Consider the following 26,949-nt stretch of genomic DNA (forward strand, 5'->3'; position numbering starts at 1 on the left):
ACAGCCTTGTTCCTGACGCCCCATTCGCTCTCAATGGAACGACCATCTCTGAATGCAACAGCTATGTGTACCTAGGTCGAGAGGTCAACATGACAAATGACCTGGCACCCGAGCTGCGCAGGAGGAAGAGAGCGGCTTGGAATGCCTTCAAGAACGTCGAAGAGATAGCTAAGAGGACGAAGAACCTCCGGCTCCGGGCACATCTCTTTGATTCCACTGTTCTTCCTGCTTTAACATATGCCTCAGAGACCTGGGCCCTACGCAAACAGGATGAGAACGCTATTCAGGTCTCCCAAAGAAGAATAGAAAGAGCTATGCTTGGAATATCACGTTTCACTCAAATAAGAGAAAGAATCCGGAGTTCTGACATCCATCGACGATCATGAATCAGGGACGCTGTCTCATTTGCCGAGGTGTCGAAAATCAGATGGGCTGGTCACGTAATGAGATTTAAAGAAGACCACTGGACTAGAGCTGTTACCGACTGGATTCCATGGGATGTCAAAAGACTGCGTGGCCGCCCACCTACCAGATGGTCAGACTTCTTCGTCAAGATCATGAATGATCGGTTTGAGGCTCTTCATGTTCCCAGAGCGAACAGATGCCATTGGGCTACACTAGCACGCGACAGGGACAAATGGAGACGTTACTGGCGCCTGCTCGAGGAAATCGATGACTAACGGGAAATTAAGTGATTAAGTGAAGTGAATCAGAGGCAATTGCAAAAATATTACCTGGTAGAGGGTGGACCAACCTTTGCTACATCAGATTTGATACAGTCTCTGATTGGAATTTGAATCAAAGACTAAGCTCCTTGGCCAACTTGGTTCCTAAGGACCATTTGTATTCCTAGCCCTGGCAACTATGTTCAGAAGTCTGTATATTTGCGGTCTTATTTGTAGACTTAAGAAGAGGAATGGCAACGCAATTTGAAAATACTGTTTCCACTGATTTTGTGTATTCAGATATTTTCACTTGCTTGTCTTACCTTAGCTTCTATGGCCATAAGATAACAAGAGTCTTTGGCCATGACATAGCAAGAGTCTTTTGGTTCTGGCTCCATCAACAGCGAAAAGACTTCCAGATGTGTACTGATCCACCTACTGCCCAATTACTGTGACAGCTCTTGGAGAAGAGTTGACTCTTCCTTTAGTACAGAATGTAAACCAAGTGTAAAGACTTTAAGTCTTAACAGCATAAACCATCATAAGTGATTGAATGCTTCCTTGTCTTATCCTGCTAATCAGGAAATTTATCTTCTGGAGTTGAGTCCCTGACAATACCACATGGTGTTGTCCAGGCATGAACAAGGAGAGAACTAATCACCCACTGTGCTAAAATAACTTATTATCAGGGAAATGCAAATCAAGCCACAATGAGCCATTATACCACACACTGGCAAAATTGGGCTAAAGCAAAAAAAAAAAAATGGAAAACGGCAAACCTTGCTGAGGACATAGAGCAAAAGGAAGCTGTTGGAGAAAGTGTAAATTTGTACAGTTGCTATGAGAAAGCACTGATTTCTTAAATGTGGTAGAATATATCCCTTGCATGTAAGGACCTGGATTTTATCCCCATCACCTTAGAACAATCCTTACCTCTTTCTTGAATGATCTTGACCTTCAATCAATTCTTAGTTTTTCCCCTGTACAACTAACAAACTAAATAAAAATGAAAATTATATATTATTCGATAGATCTACTTGTCAGTATTTGTCTAAATATATGAAAACACTAATTTGAAAGATATTTGTTCATTGAAGCATTATTCATAATAGCCAAAAGAGGTAAATGTCCCTCAACAGGTAATTGAATAAAGAAGCTGTGGTACAATCAATAGGACATTATTCTACTGTCCAATACTACTAAATTCTGGCCTTTGACACAAAATGTCTTCAGAATTTTAAATACATTAATTTAACCTTTAGAGCAACTCTGTCTGCGTAAGATTATCTCCATTTTACAGAAAAGAAGAATGCCGAGACCTTTAGTAATGTATGCCAAACTGTGTGGGAGTTTGAGAGAAGAGCTAGGATCGTAGCCTAGGAAGGCCCAGAGTCCATACTCTTTATGCTATTGCTCACCAACTTGGGAAATTTAAAATTCACTTTATGTGTCTTAGTATAGATCTAAATAAATGAAAAACTGCGATATAAAAATTTCCTTGAAAATTAATATTCTAATTTTTACCACCTATTGATTTTCCAAAAGCTCTCACATTTACATTTCAAAAATACTGTCTGCTAGTACCCTGATGATATCTAGCCCTTTTTAAAAATTCTTGGGCAAGAGAGATAGTACTGGGATGAAGATATTTGCTTTGTATGTAGCTAACTCATGTTTGATTCCCCAGAGATGACCTGAAAATAAAGCTCAGAACAACATCTGAGCACTGTTAGGAGTGAACCTCCACCCCCTCATACTGAAAAAATTATAACAGTTGGTAATATGAATTGTATTATGCTTTATCTGTATTTCCAATTTATATTATGATATCTGACATGTACACATCTTCTTTCATAATCACCTGATTATGAAATTCACAATACTTTTGATCCTGTCTTATGACACTTGATATCATTATACCTTGTTTTACCTTGTTTTTGACAACTTCATTTTTCAAGTGCTATTGTGTAATACATATTTTACACTGTGGTTAGATTATTTTCAAGGGCAATCATCTACTTTATTCTAGTCTGTTATTCTACTTGATGTTATATTTTAATTTATTTTTTGTGTAATATTATGTTTGCATTTATTTTTGAGCTTAATTTGTGTTGGCAGGCATCAAACACAACTCCACAATACATCACTGAAAGAATAAATTCTCATATTACTACAGTATTCTGAGATGAATTCTCAAGTTACCCAATATTTTTATATGATTTAAATATAACTTGAAATTCTGTCTCATAATATACCTATATAAATCTATCTAATTATATAGTAGACTATATAATTAGATAGATTTATATTATACACAACTTTGCTGTATTGAACTAAAACTAAAAAAATATCTTCTAACTGTTGCTTCGTGATATTTTTTGGTAAATAACATATTAACAGAATTTACCACTGCCTTCACAAAGTTAAATTCAGTGATTGAGGCAAATAACCCATTTTACATACTAAAAGAAAATTCCAGAGGCTTTATATTATATGCGTGTTCATAAATTTCCCTGACTAACAATCTGTTAGCCCTATAATTCATACAATTGTGGAAGTTTGCTAATTAGCCCTTGTTTACAGCATATTGAATAGCTTTGTTAATTATTAGGAACCTGAAATGTGTGTTGTACTTCGTGACAGATTAAGTATTGTTTTTAACCCGGTGGAGGAAAAGAATAAAGATGGAAGAAGGAAGCAGATGAACACTTCTCAATAATCAAATATCATGTATCTACTCTGGACAAGTCGCTGTCAAAGTCCTCCCATTGTTCATCGATTTGCTCAAGTGGGCCCAGTAACATCTCCATTGTGATACTTGTTGCTGTGTTTGCATATCGAATAGGTCACGGGTAGCTTGCCAGGCTTTGCAGTGCAGGCGAGAAACTCTCGGTAGCTTGCCGGGCTCTCCAAGAGGGGAGGAGGAATCGAACCCAGGTCGGTTGTGTACAAGGCAAATGCCCTATGCGCTGTGCTATCGCTCCAGCCATGGACAAGAAGTATTAAATATATATTTGCTATTTATTGTATACATATATTAAATACACATATTTTATATATAATTGTATGTTATATAAAATATATTCATATTTTGTTTTTCGTCACACTGCTTAGGCTGACTCTTGGCTCTGCATCCAGGGATCACTCCTGTCAGAATCACACCATTTGCAGTGGAGGATCAAATCTGGGTCAGCCACAATCAAAGGAAAACTCTAATCTTATGAACTCTCTCCTTCCTCAGAATTAAATCTATCTTTCACTCTCAAAGTGTGAGCAAAAGAATTCTTAAACTGCTGTAGAGTGAATCTTGAGGTTGTGAGTAATACTATCATACACAACAACTATTAACAAAAATTACTATTTTAGAATGGCAACATATTTCATCAACCATGGAAAAGAGGAAATAAAAGTGACATGCTGAACACCATCTCCTAAAAAATCTTTATTGTAAACTATGTGCAGTCTTCAATACTCTTCATATTTGCACGAGCAATCTCTGAAGACAAACAAATGGTCAGCTAAGTATAAATACTTTCATTAATAACTACATATTTAAAATTTTCTGGAAAATTGGTTGTTGAAAATAAGGTGTGTTTTGATTTGTTAGTGAAGAAGGGAAATTGTAATGATGCATAGTTTCAAGGAAACAAATTCAAGGATTTAGTAACTAAGTATCACATTCACATTGTAGTTAATATTTAGATTATATGAAGGATTAATTTATGATTTATGTATTGAGACATGAAAGATTTCTTAATTATAAAGTTGAGAAATCATGATGGTGATGTGTCCTTTAGACATGGGCAAAAAAAAGCTAGTAACTATTTTATTTTTTAGTTATTATCACCGTGTAGTGGAACGGATTTATAGAATGGTATTTGTTGAAAGTGTTCTTTAATACCAGCAGCATCTTTTCGTCAATATTTTCTTAACTCAGAAGCCTCCACAAGACTTGTAAACTTCTCTAGGAGTTATGAAATATAGTGTTGTCTAAAATTATATCTTTTCATAATCTTACTCCAGTTTCCGTTTCTGGATATCCAACATTGTATCAGAGTTGTAGGTGAAAGCATAGCCAGGAGAGTTATACTTAACACAATGGATAGAAATATGGACAATGGAACTAATATATTTGAAAGAAAAAATATCAACCAGAAATACGGAAATTCTTACTTTCTTTGTTTAACAAGCTTTTAGTGGTATTGTTGAATAATACATATGTGCACATCATTCCAGAGCATCTCAGTAGCTTCAGACTGAACTCGATATTTTTTATATAACACTTTGTTATTTTTTTCTACTGGCTAGTGATGATTTAAAATGTTTGAATAAGAGGAAAAATGACATAAATCAAATATATAAGAACATTATATAAAGATGTGATAAGAAAAAAAACAAGATTTTTTGTTCATAATCAGTAAAGATAAAAAGATGTCAAATGAATAGACAGATCAGTTTTCTTCTAGTGTTTGTGTTGTTTTTAAATGCAGTTTTAAAATTTATTTTATTTGAGTTTTAGTGTTTTGGGCTAGAGTGATAGCATAGCAGTAGGGCGTTTGCCTTGTAAGCTGCAGGCCCGAGGGAGCCGGGTTTGATTACTCCATCCCTCTCGGAGAACCCGGCAAGCTACCGAGAGTATTTTGCCAGCACGGCAAAGCCTGGCAAGCTACCCGTGACATATTTGATATTCCAAACAGAGTAATAACAAGTTTCACAATAGAGACGTTACTGGCACTCTTGAGCAAATTGATGAACAATGAGAGGACTGTGCTGTCACCCAGTGATGAACAGTGCTTACTCTTGGCTCTGAGCTAATATATCTCTCCTGGTGGGATTCAGGGGGCATTTGGAGGCAGCAGGGAATAAAACCTGGGTTGACATGTGCAAGTCAAAACCCGGCCCACTGTAATATCTCTTCAGCTATTCAGCCCTGAAGTGGTGTTTGTGTTTATAATGATTAACAAAAAAGAAAAAAAAAGATATACGGTTGATTTATATTCATAAGCACAAGCGCATTGTTGTAATTATTCTAAAACACCCATACTAAGTTTTGTTTTCTCGGCCACAGGAAAAGTTCCATTGCTGGTGTAAGTTATGAATTAATCAAAATAATACAAAGTCTTGTTTCTTATACTTTCTAATAACATTAAAGTTATTAGAGCAGTTCTGAATTAATGGAATCAACATTATTCTGACTGATATAAAGAAGTAATTCTTAACCAGAGGTGATTTTTGTCTCTCAGAGGACTTCTGGTAATATCTGAAACACTTTGTTAACATTACTAGGAGAAAGTGCTTGTGGCATCTACTTGGCAGTCATTAATACTACCTATTATTATCGGGGCTGCTATCAAGAAAACCCCTATAAATAGATTCATTCTCAAATAAAGGTCAACAAACAGATTCAATACTGACCGATAAGGAAGTACTCTCTAAATGTTTTATATGTGTGTGTGTGTGTGTGTGTGTGTGTGTGTGTGATTTGCCTTGCATGCAACCGACTGGGGTTCGATTCCTCCGCCCCTCTTGGAGAGCCCGGAAAGATACCAAAAGTATCCTGCCTGCACTGCAGAGCCTGGCAAGCTCCCCATGGGGTATTCTATATGCCAAAATCAGTAACAACAACTCTCACCATGGAGACTTTACTGGTGCCCGCATATCAATGAAGAAAAGCTTCCCTATTACATTAACTCTTAAAATGTCAGTGTTAAGTGTTATTATTATTCTTCAGCTGATAGAATTTCCTCCTATACTGTATAAAGTTTATCTAATAAGAAAAAAATCAAATAAGCTGACAATTCGATTGTAAAGACAGTACAAAACAGGATAAGGACTTCAAGTTCCAGTATTTCCAGGATAATCTTTGAAACTGATACAACTGATATTCTTGGATAACATCTGGTTAATCTGAGAATTATTCAGGTTAGGATTATAAAGTATATAATCACATGTGTGTCTTACATCCCACACCACTATTTGCATGATAGAAGACAAGTTAACTTCTTTTGGGGGGTAAAACATTTGGGTCAAACCTAGTAGTGCTCAACGCTTACTCCTTGCTTTGTGTTTAGGGCTCACTCTTGGTTTTACTTGGGGCCATGTAAAATGCACTGGGTCTAGTAGGAGTCAATCATTTATTTTTTTTTGACAGAATAATTCAACACATTTGTGAATCACAAGATGAAAAGAAAATACAACATATGATTCACAGTTGAACTTGACATTTAAAAATATTTTTATGATCACAAAGAATTTTTGCTTTGCTTTTTTATCATTTTTTTATTAGTGAAACACCATGAAGTACACTTATAGACTTATAAATTTTTGTGCTTGGGTTTCAGTTATACAATGATCAAGTACCCATCCCTCCACCAGTGCCCATCCTTCCCCACCACGGGTCCTAGCATCCCTCCCCCCCATCCCCCCCCCCGTCCCACCCTGCCGCTGTGGCAGGGCATTCCCCCTTGTTCTCTCTCTCTTCTTTTGGGTACTGTGTTTTGCCAGAGAGGCATTGAGTGGCAATCATGTTTGGTCTATAGACTACTTTTAGCATGTCTCTCCCACCCTGGGAGGGTCTTCACAACACCCTTTATTTGGTGCTCTCTTCTCTATCTCAGCTTCCTTCTCACCTAGCACATGTGACTGGCCTTCAAGTCATGGAGCAAAATTCCTGGTACTAATATGAGCCCTTCCTGGGTGTTAGTCTCCCGTTTTGTTGCTTTATGTTCCCCAGATGAATGCAATCTTTCTGTGTCTATCCCGCTCTTTCTGACTCATTTCGCTTAACATGATACTTTCCATGTAGTACCACTTGTATGTAAATTTCATAACTTCATCTTTTCTAACAGCTACATAGTACTCCATTGTGTAAATGTACCAAAGTTTCTTTAACCAGTCATCTGTTCTCGGGCACTCAGGTTTTTTAGGAGTCAATCATTTAAAAGAAGAACCTTAATCCCTGTAATTTCTCCTTGTAGGGGAAGTTAATGTGTCAAAATTTGAGTTCTTAGGAATCAGAATAGGATATATTTTATTTTTTATTTTTTATTGTATCACTGGGAGATAAAGTTACAAAGCTTTCATGTTTGGGTTACAATCACACAATGATCAAACACCCATCCCTCAACCAGTGCACATTCTCTACCACCAATGTCCCCAGTATACACTCCCCTCCTTTCCAATCATTCCCCTGCCTCTATGACAGACAATTTACCCCATACTCTCTCTCTCTCTCTCTACTTTTGGTAGTATGGTTTGCAATACAGGTACCGAGAAGCTATCACGTTTGGTCCTTTATCTATTTCCAACATACATACGGAATATATTTTATACATTACTTGCCTCTCATCATTGGTATTAAAAATCTAAGAAAATAATATGTGTTCAAAAGTGTTTGACAATGATGAAATATTGTGAAAAGCGGAGCAAATTATGAAATGATGCCATTTTAAGAAAAGTAAGGGGAGTTCATGAAAACTGCTTACTACAATCTTTGATAATATTTGTGTTCATTCTGATGCCTACTAAAGATGGAGTTATATACAGAAAAATTGAAACGGGCCTATTGAATAAATACTCTGGGAATTCTGACTGAAGAAACTGGCTAGTTTTCTTACAAAGAAAGACATGTATCTTCCTTTTCACTGCATCTTCAAACTACCCATAATACTCACCTTCTAGGAAAATTTAAGTTCCCTATTTCTTTCTCCTCTTTTCCTTTTTTCTCATTCTTTTTCCTCTCTGACTTTCTTTTGTTGTATTATTTCAATGGATGGGGGAGCGGTATCAGTGATGCCCTTTACAAAAATCCACCTATTTTTTTGCCTTCTAACCATTTGCCAGCATATACTTACTGTTTACCCACCCAAGTTTCAACCAGGAGCTAAGTATTATTATGCATTTTTATAGACAAGAGTGACAAGGAAATTGCAATAGACATCACTGACAAGGCAGTAAATATAAACATATAGCTTAAAATAAAAGGTACTAGAAGAGAAGTCAAACTTTTAATCTAAATTTGGGAAATGAAAGCAGATTTCCCAAAAGTAAATTTTATCTGATATCTTAAGAATGAATAGCCAAGTGAATGGAATGAAGAGTGGGTAAGAAAGGCAGAGGAGTGAAGAAATTCCCTGTAAAGACTGAGTGCAAAGATCCTGGATTAGTAAAGCAGTTGACTTGAAAGAATGGATTTAAGTCAATTTGGATGAATCAAAGAACAAGGCTGAGGAGAACAATGACGTGATTTTGAAAAGCAGCAAGAACAAATCAAGCACAAGTTTCTGAGTAGCCACAAAGATGTGTTTTGTTTTTATTTTCTGAACAATGATGTATCACTAAATTTTCTTTTCATTAGAGAGTGGCATAATTGGATTTATAGTTCAAAAAAATCACTGTGGATGCAAAATGATAGCTGAGATTAAAACCTACTTGCAATCCATTTCCAGAGAGGAAACTGGATGCTTTGTTACAAGCATTGGTTTTGTTTTTCTCTTTGTTCTTACCCAGCACTGCTTTTTGAATTTTTCTCCCTGCTAATGCGTTTTCATTCCTCCAGGAATAAGAGGACTAAGAATATTAACTAGATTTTCTTTAAAATTAATTTTTATTCATCATGAGTCTTCTTTGAATTTCTTTAGCATTTTACAGACATTTCTAATGTGATAAAATGTATTTAATTCTCTATTTTAAGTATTCTTTTTCTAAGCTAGACTTTGATACTCAATGGCAGGAATCAGAGGTTTCATTCTCTCGTGTTTCCTTTTTAGAAATCTGTTTTGTTTTGGTTTGGTTTGGTTTTGTGGGGCCATACCAGGTAGTGTTCAGAACCTACTGATGACTCTGCCCTCAGAAATCACTTCTGGTGAGGGTCCAGTGAGGATAATTGTCCTGGGGATTGAACTCTGGTTAGCAGCATGCAAGGCAAGAACCCTACTAGCTCAACTGTCTCTCTGGCCTCTCTCTATAGATTTTTAGATCAAGAACAATTTCTAAAGAGCAATCAACTTTTTATGTTTGGTTCCATCTAATTAAATCTAATTTCTTGAGTTTGTAAATTCAAAGCAAAACAAAAATTAAGATATATTTTAAAGTTTGAGGAAATAAGTAAAATTTGCTTTTGTTTAACTGCCCAGAATATTAAATATGTTGGAGTCTGAACCCAAGGGAAAAAACAGCACTGTAATGATTGGCCTACATGTTTCGTACCTTTAAAGAAAAGTATAACAGTAAAATAATCTAAAAATAAAGACATTTCAAGTGTTTATTTATAGCCTGAGTGTAATCAAGACAGCGCAATCAGCAGAAATTGGCACTGATCTAGAGCTAGTCTCCAATCTCTGCATATTTTGGTATAAAAGGACACTTTATTTGAGACATTCCACATAAAAATGATCATTACTGAATATTTAAAAGGTTTTCTTTTACCTTTATGTGAATGTACTTGAGTAAGGAAAAGTTCCAGTAACTAATTTACGTTAGATATAATAAATACTACAAATTTTAAAAGTTATAATTTATATTCAATGAAATATTAAGAGAGTATTAGTATTTTAGTTTTAAAATTTTTATTAAAATAAATTACATAGTAAAATTCAGAAGAATATTTTTGTGTAAAAAGCATTGGATTATAGAAATTTATATAATTTTTAAAGTCACTGTCACTATTACTGTCCTCCCATTGTTCATCGATTTTGCTCGAGTGGGCCCAGTAACATTGTGAAACTTGTTACTGTGTTTGGCATATTTAATACATCATGGGGAGCTTGCCAGGCTTTGCCGTGCGGGCAAGATACTCTTGGTAGCTTGCTGGGCTCTCCGAGAGGGGCTGACGAATCGAACTCAGGTCAGCTGGACCAGCGCGTGCAAGGCAAATGCCCTACCCACTGTGCTATAGCTCAAGCATTAGAATAATTTCATTGATGAACATGTAAAATAACCGAGTAATGTGGATCAAAATGCAATCACATTTTCCTTTCCAAAGTAAGTAGCAAGCCTCCTTAACATAACAAAGGCAGAAAGTCAGAGATTTTTATCTGACTTTTTGCAACCAATATATTTTGCAAACAAAGTGAGTTGGAACCAAGTTTCCCTTTCTCTGCAGTGTTGGAAATATGCAGTGATAGATATTTGGAATGATGTGATCTCAGCAATCTATGTTTTTATCCAATTTATTTACTGGAAGTTCTTTCAATTGTCATAATTCCAAACATATGATAAGAAATATTGAGCAGATATATCTTCTCAGACAACTGCTGTGCCCTAAGATTGAGGCGGCATTATCAGGCCAAGAAGAGCCTCTGTCACATCCCTTGCAAAGAACATAGTGATCAACTGAGTGGCGATGGCAAATGGGACCCTCAAAAATTAGCTACAGAAAATAATAAGGGAACATGGCTTTAAATTGACCTTATAACGATTATAAATACTGAATATGTCTACAACCATGATCTATTTCTGTTTCAATTAGGATACAGACAATAAATGGAGAGTTCTCTGAATTAGCTCAGATGTTGTTGTGATATTTTCATTTCATTTTCATCATTTCATCATCCTGTTATTCGTCGATTGCCTCGAGCAGGTCCCAATAACGTCTCTTTCATCCTAGCCCTGAGATTATATTCAAGGCTCTTTAGGAGAATGAGACCCATGTTGTGATATAAGAATTAAAATATAGAAGAGAAGTGGTAAAAAATGCACACTGAGGTAAAGGAGTAGAACGAGAAACTAAGGGGAAATGGCACAAATTAAAAAAGATCTCCCCAGCCCAAAGGACCCAAACTGGCAGCTGTAAACCTCCAGCATCCAATTGCCGCCCTGCTCAAGGCCACTCTCCACAAGCTGTGGCCTAGCCTTATCCACGGTGAGTCCCCAGAAAACCCAGGTATGTGGGAGTTTGTGACTAAGAACTCTGGGTTCAACAGGACTGGAAATAGAGATCCCCTGCCCATATTCCCTTGTCTTCTACGATGAATCAGCAGTTTCGCCCATAAGCCACTTCTGGCTCATGCCGGAAAATCTCGCCATTGGCCACCATCTAGATCACATGTCCTTCTTCCCAGAAGGGAGCATAACATGACTCTCTCCATAACCATGCTGCCGCTGCCAGACCACTGACAGGCTGATTCACTCGGGGTGCCCAGGAGGGGGGCAGGTGAGACTCCTCCCCACCCCAAGGGACACAGTCCCAGCAGCCAAAAACCTACAGAACTCAAGCACTGCCATCTCATGGCCACTCTCCACATGCTGGGGCCGAGCCTCACCCACGGTGAACCTATTCTTGGACCACTCATACCACACACGCTACCCATACTCCAAGAGTACTGCATCACATTTGATGGGGTTTAAGGTGGTAGGCAACCAATCTTAGGGGGGAAAGATATATTTTTACATATATATAAATGCATATGCACATAAGGCTCAATCTTCTCTTATAAGAAGGTTTTAACGGCCCTTGTTGAAATACAATAATCTTTACACTTTTTCTCTAAGGACACTTTTTTGTAACATTTTCAGCTGTTTTTCATAACAAATAATACAAAATATATTATTTCAGTTCTGCTTTGAGACAGGGATTGGGGTTTGGAATGGAAACATCCAAAATAAGGTGGTAGGAAGGTGTATGGTGGTTGAATTGGTGTTTATATATTAAATGTAATCAAATATTGTGAACTAACTTACAAAATAAAAAAAATAATAAAAGATCTTACTAGTATCTTTTGACAAGTATTACTTCTCTCTTTTTTTAAATTTTTATTAGTGAAATGCCACAAGGTACAGTTGTAGACTTACAAATTTTTGTGCTTGGGTTTCAGTTATACACTGATCTAATACCCATCCCTCCACCAGTGCCCATTTCCCACCACCACGGATCCCAGTATCCCCCCCCCCCCACACTCCCTCTATCCCTTTAAGTACAAAAAAATATAAATTCAAACTATGTTTCTACAGGTCAATGGTTATAAACATGAAGGTCTATAGCAGGCATTGTTTTCTTCCCTCAGAGTTATTACCTCGGATATCACTCTCATTTTATTGAATTTCAAACTTTTCCACTTTCATGGCTAAATATATAACTTGATAGTGGAATAACACTCTTAGAACTTGATTTCCTATGTCTTTAGCTCATTTCTTTATCATGATTTTTATGTTGGTGATTATTACTGAGGCAGCATAATAAATAAAACTGTGTTCATTTTTTAGACCTATGAAAAATAGATACTATTAGGAATGGAATTGAAGGTTCTGGTAGGAAGACAGAAGATCATATCATTTTGGATAGATTGGTCAGATAAAAAGCTTCTCTGGGAAAGTAAAAGTTAAGCGCAGCATAGTTGAGAGCAAAGGCTAACTAATCAGCAAAGATCCCTCTCTGAGCAGAGGAAACAATGAGTCTTAAAAACAGAGAAGGAAACTCTATTGTAACAGTGATCAGGGTGTTGCACCAGCTAGTCACATGCTCTGAGACGTGAGCTACTTCTCTGGTCCTCCTTTATGGTTTTTAAATTTATCCAATTTAATTTAATTTTGGGGGTGGGGTTTGTTGGGTCAATTCCATGGTTTTTAGGATTATTTCCTGCTCAGGTGTGACTTCTGGCACGTGCCAACAATTCTATGTGTTGTAGGATTTTGAGCCAGCGTTGGCTGAATTGGTCACATGCAAGGCCAGTGCCTGGCATCCTCTAAAAACACTCTGGCCACTCTTTACTGTTTTTAATGAGACTCTGGGCAGAAGAGGAGAGAGGTAGAATTTGATTTAATGACATGTATAAAAAAATTATTGTCACAGAAACAGTCTGGGTCATATTGTCAATACAAAACATATAATAGATTGTAACTGAATGTGGAGGAAAGAGAAGATTCATGAGTTTTTATTGAAAATTGCATGAAAAAAATTCCATTTTTGTGATGAGGAAGCCAACGGGAGAAATTAAGTGGTCTGGCGAAACCAGGACTTTTACGCTGTGTCTTTGAAGCTTAGACTGCTATTCCATATACAGAAAAATGAATTGTATACTCAGTTTGATATATGAGTGTATCATGCAATAGAACGATAAAAATAATAGGCAAATACAGATATATTAAAATTTTACTCATATAGAAAACTTGACAATAAGTTTTTATTTATGTTGTAAATAAAAATACAATTTGGCTTAAATTATGGAAGATTTTCTCCAAAAAATTTTCTCCAAAAAATTTTCGTTGTACATCAGATTATATTCTCTTTTCTTTAATGTACAATATTGAACTTTGGGTATTGTATGCATGTAAATCAATCAATCATATGCAACCACATGTAATCGATCTCATGAAACCACATGTAATCACATTTTCACCAGCTACTGCGGCTCTTTCATGTCGCTCACTCATGTACATGTAAATTAAACATGCATGTAAATATATTAATCATTATTGAAAAAGCACGATATATAAAATTCCTAACCAGATTGGGGTAGTCCTTTTTAGCTTTTAAATGCACTTTTTCACTATATTTTTATATCTTATACCACCCAAATGATAAACGTGAAATACACTAACCCCTCAGGTCAAGTGCCATACGTATTAAAAACAAAGTTATATTTTTTGTGTAGCACAGTAAAACAATTTGAAGCCAAATGAATTTTAAAATGATGGATATTGTTAAGTTTCTTGGTTCACTTAGGATTTGTGGAGGTAAAAATTACATTACTATAAAGCAGGCTTAGTCTCACATTTAAATTTAGTAAAGAAAATAAGATAAACGTTAAAAAGCAAATAAAGTAATACTCATAATACGTATATAAGTTCTATAATTAAAGATACTGTGACAGTGCTGGCTTTTAAGCAATAAGACCGTATTCAGACTTATGAGAGAGCTATAACACCAATGTGGAATATGTAACCATGCATGACTTACCGAGCGGTTGACCTGCGATGATCCTGGCATTTTCTCCGGCCACTGCAGCTCTTGCATGCCGCTCACTCATGTACTGGACAAATGCATATCCTTTGTGGACTGAACATCCAACTATTTTTCCATATTTTGAAAAAATGGCTTCAATGTCACCTTTCTTGACAATGGCTGTATTTAGATTGCCGATGAAAACACGGGAGTTGATGGACTTGGGGTCATTCTTATTGGTGACGTTGCTGGTCTGGGTTTTGCCAGTCATGGTTGGCTCACCGGATTTTAGTCCTTAAGCAACAACAACAACAAAAATACAAATGACCACAAGGTAAATAATTTGATTGAACGGACATCATAGACTTTTAACATTTTTTTCCAATAGTTTATATAATAGCCACAAATCCCTAAGTATTGCTGATTTTCTTTAATTAAAATAATGATTATTAATAAGGTTGAACATTTCATTGCTAAATACTGTAGAAAAATGGTTACAATTAGTATCTAGTTACAAATAAATCTTTGACTCATTTCTTCAAAACATGGAAACATTTTTGTAGCTTAAAAAAAGTCTATCAGTTTTTTAAGAAACAGTTTGAGGCAAAAGACTGATCACCTTGTTCTAGCAACAAATAGAAAATTCAGTACGCCCCAGCCTGATGACGGATTACAATAATGCAACTTCAGTTAACTGACAACATGCATTTATATTGCCATAGTTTTATAATAGACATATCTTATACTTCATTATCAAAGCCATTCTATAAGAAACTAGCAATTCATATTCTTAATACTGCAGAAGAAAATAATAAGTCAAAAATTAAATTAGAAAAGTTAACATAAAAGCAGGATTTTGAGGATAAAGACATTAATCAGAATTTTTTTATGTTCTTAAATTGAGCCATATCACATGCTATTTTTAAAAAGACATTTAAAGATAATTTTAACAATTATCGGCAAAGTAGTAGACTGTTGAAGTTTTTATTCTCAACCTCATTTCTAATAGATTTAACTCAAGGATTCTGGTACCTAAGGGCTATGCCTATTTTTAAAAATTATTTTGGGGGTCTGGAAGAGTTTTTTTTTAGTCTAAAGTGTTTAATAGTACTTTAAAGAAAAAATTAAACTCAATGAACTTAGAAATAATTCAATGTACTCAGAAATAATTTTACTTAGTCCAGTACTACGAGACATATTTCAAAGCTTTAAAATTCATCCATTCATTAATTGGAGCGATAGCACAGCGGTAGGGTATTTGCCTTGCCCGCAGCCAGCCCTCCTGAGCCGGGTTCGATTCCTCTGCCCCTCTCTGAGAGCCCGGCAAGGTACCAAGAGGATCTCGCCCACACGGCAAAGCCTGTCAAGCTACCCATGACATATTAAATATGCCAAACACAGTAACAACAAGTCTCAAAATGAAGACATTTCTGGGCCTGCTCGAGCAAATCGATGAACAATGGAAGGACAGTGTGACAGTGTGTGACTGTGTGACAGTATTGAACACTTTTAGTCAGATATCAGGCATTTGCCAGATAGAATTAAAGTACATAATTATTTCAAGAAACCAATCTATTAACTCTAAAATGGCAGCCAGAGTAGAATCTCTGACTTTCACCATCATTGATGAACATACATATGCTTTCTAAATGTTGGGTCACTCAAGTGATGCCCAGAATGTCTGAGGTCACCTCCAAGTGATGAACAGCCCACATGCCTGGTGGTAGAGTGCCGGGTTAGGGTCCTGTGGCACTGATGTTTGAATCTGCTGGGTCGCATTCAACGTGGCGCAAACTCTGTACTATCTATCCCAGATTCAACAAATACAATCATACCTTATGAGTCCAGTTAAAAATAACTTGAGTGACAAATAATTAATAAGTGAATATCATTTTCAAAATAAATAATAATATTTTTAATTGAATAAATTGGTAACATCTTTATGGCATGCAAATTGAATAGGCTTGGAAATATAATTAATAAACATTTTGACTACTGCTGATTCAATAACCAGAGAACATAAAAATTCTTACTCTTCAGCTGATATTTTAATGTAATACATAGTAAATGATAAGAAAAATTTGATAACTGTTGGACAGTCAATATCACATATCTCTTTATATTAAAGACCAATGTCATGAAACTTAGTGACTCACAGAAAAACTAAGTATGACAAAATTAAAAACAAGTATTAGATTGTTCCCTTGATTTTGTTCATCTTTGCTACATGCTAGTGGTTCCTTATGAATTATTCATGATTAGAGTTGAAGTAGAAGAAAGCTGATACATTTTAAATTTTTGTGATTTGGGCTATTGCATATCTCAAGACAAATGCTTTGAGAATCAATTGTAATGAGAAAATCAAAGGCTATGTGTATGCATGGGTGTATCTATGTATTTTAAACAAACTGTTATCTTCTTTGCATAGGCTAGTAGATATTAGTCATATCAAGGGAGAAGAAAAAAGGTTTACTTTTGTGGGCTCAGAAATGGTTAATTTTCTTACCATATTAAGTCAAAAGCTGCAATATAATCTGCCAAAACATTGTTTTCTTTTATGTGACAGTATTTTCAGAGATTATTTCAGTTACTTTTAAGAAAGGGAAAAATTTTTATGGTTAACATTATATTTCTAGGACAGAGATAAAATGGAGAAAGTGAAAATTTAATCTACTTCCATGGATTAATGTGGGACATCTAAGTCAATGAGTGTGTCAAGTAGAGGGTCCGACTCTGTATTAAAATCACTGTACATGCAAGCATCCGCTAATTCCATCCTTTAAGGCTGACTCTAATAATTATAACTCCAGATACCTCTTATGTGATTCTACTTAACAATTCTTAATCACTATAAAACTATAGATGTATAATCTCTGACTCATCTAACTAGTTTAGAATATTCAATAAGTTTTATTATATATATCATAATTTCAATATTCTTTACAAAATCAAGCCTCAGCTCTTTTGGTAAGAGCTTGTTTTATTTACTATATGGATTTTCAATTATCTAAGGAAGGACTTCCACTTTTAGTCATGATGAAATAACAGAGGTTATATTAAATGACCTGACTCAAACAGCCAGAAATCCAAGCTAAAATAGATGAAATAATCAACTTTCCAGACATTAAACATCACAGGGCAATGATATTTGAGAGAAAAAGAGAAAACTGAAAATCAAGTAAAGGACTAGGGTATATTTCTGGAAATGATGTTGAGAGAGAGAACAAAAGAGACAAACACAGAGAGAAAGGGGGGAGAGAGAGAGAGAGAGAGAGAGAGAGAGAGAGAGAGAGAGAGAGAGAGAGAGAGAGAGAGAGAGAGACAGCCATAGGAGTTCAAGGATGCTGGAATTTGTGATGCAGATTCCTAGAAAGGAAAGCTATACAGAAAGTAGTTCCGAAATGATTTTAACTGTCTCTTGCATTTAAGCTGATGCTTAGAATATGCCTGCAAAGGGTGAACTACTGTGAGACACATATCTCTCTCTTTCATTTTTCTTTTTTTTGGAAAGCTGTGTGTTGAATGATTCCAGACACAAAAAGCTAACCATCACTATGAGCAATGGTGCAAATTCCAAATTACTTGTATGAGGGATTATGTTTAGATACATGAAGGGCCAGATTTTAGAAAGATAAAAAAAAATGTTTCTCATAAGGATCAAAAGTACTCAAGATAAATTAAATTCAGAACTTTCATCATGCAATAAAAACTGGAGATTCTAAGAATTAAAACAATATGATCCATTACCTGGTAAGTTATTAAAGATATAACAGGGAATCAAATGGACTGCGTAAAATACCAAGCATGTTTGAAATTTTAGATTCATGCTGGTTGATTTTAGAGGTTTTAAGATTCTATAGCAGAAAATGTTTGTTAATTTAAATTTTTTTAAAAAAATAGACTATCTTAAATGCATTGTGGAGATAAATTACCAAAGAAAAAGAGAGGCTCAGTGAATTATATGATAGCATCAAACTATCTAACATACTTGAAAATATATTTTAAAGAAAATGGCCAACTTTCCCCTAAGTTTAATGAAAAATATATGATGCTGTGAATCCCATTAACTTCTTTCAAGTCTAAAAATAGAAATAAAATCATTCTCAAATGTATTATAATTAAGTTATTAAAACCCAGTGGTAAAGAGAAAAATCAAAGATCCCTCTACACTGAAAGATGTTGAGGGAAAACCTTATATGAAAATCAAAGATTGATAATAGAGAAGGGAATTTATAACTACACCATACATAACAATGGGAAATGAATTTTTCACTGAGAGCATAATAAAATCTAGATATCACCTCCTTCTTTTAAAGGTAGATTTAAATAAAGTTAGGTGTCTGTAAATTATGCTGTGCAATAAAAGATGACTTGTAAACCACTGACATTCCAGGACTTGTCTGCAATGATGAAAACTTTCCATGTCTACATGTTTCAAAGTTCTATCAATAAGCCTAAGTTTTGAGGAGTTGATCTGTGGATAATATGGTCAAAGTATTGAATTTTAAGATTTCACTCAAGTTAAATTGAGGCATTACTTAAAATAAATATTTACTCCCAAAAGACTAACGATGCTTTGATATATAGGATAATCATAAATCAAAATTTAATTTTATATGTCTTGTCTTGAGGCATACTTTTGTTTTCCCAAATTTATGAAAGATATGATAGTATTAGATATGCTTCAGAAGAACAAACAAGAGTTTTAAGTGACTGCCAAAGAATACTACTTTAAGAGCAGGGGCTTTTGTTCTGGAAATGACAGTCTGAAATGCAGAATGTTCTAGAAAATCATAAAGACTGTGGTTAGATAGTTTTTGTATATTTGTTTGTAGGAATATTTCTACCTTGTATTTAAAAGGAATACATTAATTATAAAGTAAAGGAGATAACAAAATGTACTTTATAGGTACAAAGAAATACTTCGAAGTGCTAAGCACATGCTTTATATTCAGGAAGTCCAGTTTCTATACCCAACACTGAATCCTTGAAAGCTGCAAGGAGCTAACCCCAAGCACAGAGTCCCAAATTCAAAATAAATAAGTAAATATGCAAATCAATAAATATGTATATAAAGTAAAAGTAAAGGCCCTCCTGTTGATCATCGATTTGCTCGAGCGGGCCCAGTAACGTCTCCATTGCAGACTTTGTTGTTACTGTGTCTGGCATATCGAATACGTCACGGGGAGCTTGCCAGGCTCTGCCGTGTGGGCGAGATACTCTCGGTAGCTTGCCGGGCTCTCCGAGAGGGGCGGAGGAATCGAACTCGGGTCGGCCATGTTGGCTGCGTGCAAGGCAAACGGCCTACCGCTGTGCTATTGCTCCATAAATAAAATAAAATATGCTTTAGATAAAGATAGAGAACCTTTTTGAGAATAGAAAATCATTAGCAGAGCAATGAATTCTATCATTTTCTTGATCTAGGTAGTGCTGAAATTCCCATCTAAATTTGAGATCCACCCAGATACTTATCTAAAATTGAAAATGAGCAACAAAATAATAAGAATCATATTTTCAAGAAAATCAGCCAGAAATATCAATATAAGAACTTAAGAAAAACTTGTTATTGCTGGGGGCTGAAGTGATAGCATAGTGGCTAGGGCATTTGCCTTGCACGCAGCCAACCGGGTTCAATTTCCAGCATCCCATATGATCCCCTGAGCACTGCCTGGAGTAATTCCTGAGTTCAGAGCCAGGAGTAATCCCTGTGCATTGCCGGGTGACCCCCCAAAAAAACAAAGACAAAACTTGTTATTACAGTATTATGGGAGTAGCTAAAAACGAAAAACAATACAAGTGCTCACTGTTGGGCAAGGTGAAAAGACAATGTGGTATATGGAAACAATTAAAAACTACTCAGGAAAATGTAAGTTCAAATCCCGAATTTTGCAACAATCTAGATAGAGAGGGCATTATGCTATGTGAAATTAGGCATAGATATTTTTTTTAAAAAGTATGATTTTACTCACAAGTATCATATTGACAGATGACTTAACTTTTGATTACTAGGTTTCTAATGAAACAAAAAGAAACTTTTTCTCTAAGACAGACACATGGTTAGAAGGTAACAGGTTCTGGGGGGCTGTGGTGGGGTTGGGGGTAGAGAGACTGGCAGTATGGTAAATGCTGCAAGACACCCCAATTAATCTAGTGGAGGGAGTTAGAGGGCACTTCCAGAAGCAGATATTTGAATGCATCATTAAAGGACATTGTAAAGATTAATGGGAAAACAACCAATTTCTCAGCATCTACAAAGACACAGTTGTTTTCTATTTCTAAGTACTTTAAGATTATCTACATGTAGTAAAATGCATTTTAATTGAATAGGTTGATATAAACACTACAGAACTTGAGAAAACTGACAATAAACTAAAACATTTCTTAATAACAAAATAAAAAATAAATGCAAAATTATTCTCATAGCATTTTTCAGAACGATCATGATCACGACCACCCTGTTGTTCGTCGATTGCCTCGAGCAGGTGCCAGTAACGTCTTCTTCGTCCTAGCCCTGAGATTTTTTTTTTTAAAGTGCCATATTCAAGGCTTTTTCAGGGTTAGGAGAATGAGACCCATCATTTTTCAGAACACCATCCATAATTTAGAAAGATGCCATTTATTTCCACCAGAGTAGTGACAGGTTTTTAAAACATATCTTAAGTGTTATGAATAAGCACTTGATATTCATTTACCATTGGGAACTAACCAACCAAATTTGGTAATATCATGAAGATAAATATCACAATTATGATGAAGACTAAATACTTAATTACCGGGAAAGATAAATGCTCTTTATTAAAAGTATTTTATGGACCATATACTTAAGTGAAAAAATTCAATCCCAGTCTAAGGACATTTTTTGTTAAATTTTGGTGTAATTCTTTTTCTCCTAGCATTTAGATTAAAATTTTATCAGAATACATACATATGTCTAGGAGGTATGTAAAAAAGTCCTCCATATCATTTATCATCAGGGAAATGTAAATCAAAACAACAATGAGATTATAATTGCATATCCATGAGACTGTCACACATCACAAAGAACAAAGACCAATGAATACGGAGAAAAAGCAGAGCCCCATTCACTGCTGTTAGGAATGCGACTCATCCAACCTTTATGGAAAATAATTTGATCACCTCTCTAGAACTAGGGATTGAGCTGATGCGTGGTCCCCCAATTCCATTTCTTAGCATCTACTCCAAGAGCACAAAAACTCTTCGGAGAAGACATCTGCACTCCTATGTTCATTGCAGCACTATTCACAATAGCTCAAATATGGAAACAATCCAAGGAGCTATGAACAGAAGACTTGATAAAGAAGCTAAGGTATTGACACACAGTGGAACACTACTCTGGAATCAGAAAAAAAAGTGATATCAAGTAATTTACATGAAAGACTATACAGAGTATCATGCCTAGTGAAGTTAGGAAAAGAATAGATATAGGACGACCTCCCTCATAGGTGGTATATAAAGACAGATAATAAGGAAATAACAAAAGCCCAAAGAAAACAGGAAACTGAGAACTGGTATTTGGTAGGAAGTTTATAAAGGCAGTAGGGTAGGAAGAGATAGCATGGGGACAGGGGCCAGGACAATGGAACAGGGGGAGGGACACAGACACTCTGGTGCAGAGTTTGGAGCTAGAATATTTTCTGCATGCAACCCTATCACAGTGGTAGGGCATTTGCCTTGCACATGGCCCACCGGACCCACCCGACCGAACCAGGTTCAATTCCTCCGCCCCTCTCTGAGAGCTCGGCAAGCTACTGAGAGTATCTCGCCTACAAGGCAATGCCTGGCAAGTCACCCGTGACGTATTCAGTATGCCACACACAGTAACAACAAGTCTCACAATGGAGACGTTACTGGGCCCACTTGAGCAAATCGATGAATAACTGGAGAATAGTGACAGTGACCCTATCACTAACCATGTTGTAAATTGTGTTGTATAAAATAAAATACATTTTTAAAGTTTGTTATCATAATCCACATATCAGGAGCCATTGCATATTACTTAACCATCTCTCTTGTTACGCCATTCAGTAATCTCACTAGACCTGAGTTAGTCACATAAAATAGATATATCACCATTCCTTCTAGTTCTTGGTAAGCATTTAGTTTGCTTCTATTTTTCAGATTTCAAAGTTTCTCACATGAACACTTAAGACAAATGAAGCAGAGGATAAATTGCAAGCACTGTGACAAGTAGGATGAAAAAAAATCTTTTTGATTTAGTTATAAATCCTGCACTATTTCCTAGAAAGATTGAACTCCTTTCTATTCCTGCAGAGTACAAAAATGTGTTTTGGGACCAGAGGTAGCTCTGATCCTGTACGTTGCTGACCTATCTTCCACCTCAAGGCTGTAGATGGTCACCGGTGCTTGCTAGGAGTAATCCCTGAGCACTGAGCCAGGAATGAGCTCTGAAGACTAATAAGTGGACCCTAAAACAGAAACAAAAAGAAAATGACTTCGGGTAAATGTTATGTACTCACTAATCCTTCCATAAATACTGCAATCAAAATGCTACATTTCTGTTTCTTAGACAGAAAAGGAGGAGTCATAAACCAAATTAGATGAAGATACTCTAGTGTACAAAAATATATAAGGTTGAAGAGTTTAGCTAGGCTAGCACAAAAGGAAAGTCATGGTTACTAAGTTCTCTGTGTTCAGAGAAATACTTGTTAGCACAAAAGAAAAGCAATAGTTACTAAGTACTCAGTGTTCAGAGAAATACTTGTACTCTGAGCAAATGAATTAGATTTTGCCACTTCCAAGAAATGTCAGCTGTGAAAAACATCATTATTTAACAATTAATAAAGGTATTATTGTTTCTTTTGTTAAATCCATAGATTCTTGCTTAATATATTGAATTTAATGTCAAAAATTTAATGGCTAATTATGAAGAAATTAAGACAACATGATAGATTTTTCAGTCTTTTACCAGCAGTTTTTGCACTGAAATTTAGTTACTACAATTATGAATCAAAAAGCAAAAAGAGAAATTATCTACTTTTCATGTTTGAAATATTAACCATGTTCACAGAAAATTATTCTTTATATATTTTAAACAATGTACCTCAAAGTGTATTATTGTGCAACTGTACCATAATATTAAGTAGCGATAGCACAGCTGGTAGGGCATTTGACTTGAACGCGGGCGACCCAGCCAACCAGAGTTTGGTTCCTCTGCCCTTTTCGGAGAGCCTGGCAAGCTATGGAGAGTATCTTGCATGCACGGCAAAGCCTGGCAAGCTACCCGTGACATATTCGATATGCCAAACACAGTAACAAGTCTCACAATGTTACTGGGCCTGCTCGAGCAAATCGATGAACAAAGGGAGGACAGTGACAGTGACAATGTACCATGTGAAAACATACAAACCTAGCCTTTATTTTCCTATTAAAAGTACTTGTTTGCTTATAAAAATACAGATAAGAGATATCTTGGTTTTAATAAAAATCTACCGAGAAGAAAAGTAACATGCTATATATCATGGTCACGGTCCTCCTGCTGTTCATCGATTTGTCGAGTGGGGCCAGTAACGTCTCCATCATGAGACTTGTTACTGTGTTTGGCATATCAAGTACATCACGGGTAGCTTGCCAGGCTTTGTCGTGCAGGCGAGATACTCTCGGTAGCTTGCTGGGCTCTCCGAGAGGGGGGGAGGAATCAAACTTGGGTTGGCTATGTTGGCTGTGTGCAAGGCAAACGCTCTACCGCTGTGCTATTGCTCCAATCCCTTATGCTATATATGCTACATATATATTTTATATACATGCTATATATATTTTAAATTTATTTATTTTTTGCTTTTTGGGTCACACTGGGTGATGCGTAGGGATTACTCCTGACTCATGCACTCCTGGCGGTGTTCAGGGGACCATATGGGATGCTGGAAATCAAACCCAGGTTAGAAGGGTGCAAGGCAAATGCCCTAACCACTGTACTATCGCTCCAGCCCTATATGCTATATTTTTAAATAAATATTTTCAGGAGAAATTTGCTATATGTAACAAAAATTGATATGAGATTTTTCAGAATGAAACACTGAAAAATGCCACTAAACAGGACATAAAAATGTTCATAAAATTTAGATAAATAATAATATTAAGTAGCTCAAGGTATAAATAATTATATTATAATCAATTATGAGGAACTGAGAAATAAAACTATAAGAATAGCATTAGTATTTAAGAACAAATATGAGACTAAAGACCTTTTTAGCTAGAAAACATTAGATTTAAATAGTGGGGCTAGCTAACAAAATAAACAGTAGCATTAGTTAATAAAAATAATTTTTTTTAAATTGAGACTAAGCATCTTATTTGAGGATACATAACTAAACATACAGGGGCAGGTAATGTAATAATTACATTATAAGCAGTTATAAGCAATTGAAAATAAAACAATAAGAATAGCATTACTCTTAAAACAAATATGAGACTAAAGACATTAACTAGAAAACATTAGAGTTGAGCAGAGTTTGAAACAAAGTCAATTTGAACAGTAACATTAGCTAACAAAGAAATGTTTATTTTTTTTAAACTGAAACTAATCATCTTATTGGAGAGTCTAAATAACTAAATGTACTGGTGCAGGTAATATAACTGTCATTTATACAAAAATAATGATTTTCTTTGTTTTTTTAACAACAAAATTGGAAATCAATGGATATAAGTAGAATGGTTCAGATTGAATAATTTGTAATATCTACCTTTAGTGCAAAATTTAAAATCATTTTTAAAAATATAGTTAATAAATTACCAAAAATTTAAACAAGGAATAACACTGTCAGCTCATATCTTGAGAAACGTTTCCTAAAGTACCAGAGATCCATTATTTGAAGGAGGGTTTTCCCTACATAAAACCATTATCTAGGTTCAAGCAGGTCTGAGACAGTCATGTGGAAATTATGACAAATTTGAAAGAACAGTAACTGGTACAGGTCAGACATCATGAGTAAGTAGGGGTCCAATAATCAATGCAACTTCTCTGTTCATGCATTAGTCAACTTAAGCTGCAATAACAAAATGTCATAGACCGAGTGACTTAAATGGCTGATTTTTTTTCTCATGCTTCTGAGGCTGTATCCAAATTCAGGGCACCAGCTAGATGGTCTCCTCCTAACAGCTCTTTTCCTGGTTTAGACGGTACTTTTTCACAGTGTTGGAGAGTGTTACTGGGATCCTTGGCTTGAAAAGATTCTGATTCCACTGTGAAAGTGTTACTCTTATGACCACATTTATAACCTACTAAAGCTTTGCATTCCTATGGATATGGCTTTTCAAGCAATATTTAGGATGACCAAAGTAACCCTTGTGGGGTTCCCCATCAATCGAGATAGAGATTCAATGCAAGGATGCAGTGCTGCCCAGGATATGTGGTACCAGGGATTACCTATGGCCATCGGGTAGAGTATGGAGGCCTCAGGAAACCCCCAGTATGCCCCAGGAGATCTAAGGGCCCCAGGGAAATATGGGCAAAGCTTGGGTGTCTTACCTTATCCGCTGTATTATACCTCTGGCCTCAACCCTAGCTTAAAAAAATCACCATGATTTACAAAGCTTAAGTTTAAAATAGAGATAAGACCATAAGAAAGAATTACTGAGGAACTTGACGTCTCACATGATATTCCTTTTAAGGGATTGTCCTGAAGTAAGGATACTCATATTCACTAGCATCTGAAGAAACTGCTCTAACTTGGGAAATTTAAGCACACGCTAAAATCTTAGAGACATCTCTGTTCTGTGAGTATGAAACAGCTGTTCATGATGTCAATGGTAACTATGCTTCCAACATTACTTTTTAGTGTTTAAAGTTACCTAAGAAGATTACTTTGTGTTATAAAGAGAAGTCAAATCAACAATAATGAGGTACTTTCTGCTTGACCAAGGGAAACGGATCCATGGGGGTTAATTCCCATTTGTGACTTAACACTTTAAGAATTGGAACAATTAGGAGGCATGTTTCTTCTAACTTTAAAGATATGCTATGATGTTGCGATATCGAAACTTATAAAATTTTTATATCAAGGACAAACATAGACAAAAACTGGTATTCGGACTGTTATTTTGCAGAAGCACTGGAAACCCCAGCAGGAGATATTATCTACTTGGTTGGGCTGCTCAAATGTAAAGATGTGGAAATCCAGACATCATTTAAAAGATCTCTGATTGGACTGGGACAGTGATCAGAATAAGTAAATACAACTAAGTACAAGTAATCAGTGTCGCATCATTCTTTGTAATGCTACTCTTCTCTTTTAAATTATCTGCTTTTTCCTGGCAGCATGGGGACATGGGTTCTAGGAAATTATACTGATGGAGGGATGGGTGTTGGAACATTGTATGATTGAAACCCAATCATGAACAGCTTTGTAATGCTCTACTGAATCATGG

The 26,949-nt window shown here is 35.7% G+C and overlaps 1 protein-coding gene across 6 annotated transcripts in view; it reads right to left on the reverse strand.

The window, feature by feature from the left end:
- Window positions 1–26,949, reverse strand: part of RALYL (RALY RNA binding protein like) — a 721,318-nt gene that overhangs the window by 373,536 nt on the left and 320,833 nt on the right. For all 6 annotated transcript variants that reach the window (XM_056110847.1, XM_056110839.1, XM_056110824.1 and 3 more), the window contains one exon: window positions 14,560–14,838. In XM_056110847.1, the coding sequence (XP_055966822.1) occupies window positions 14,560–14,815 (256 nt within the window). In that variant the 5' untranslated portion in view covers window positions 14,816–14,838. The remainder of the gene's footprint in view (window positions 1–14,559; window positions 14,839–26,949) is intronic.

This window comes from Sorex fumeus, unplaced genomic scaffold, assembly GCF_029834395.1.
Source record: "Sorex fumeus unplaced genomic scaffold, SorFum_2.1 ptg000002l, whole genome shotgun sequence".
NCBI classification, from domain to species: Eukaryota; Metazoa; Chordata; class Mammalia; order Eulipotyphla; family Soricidae; genus Sorex; species Sorex fumeus.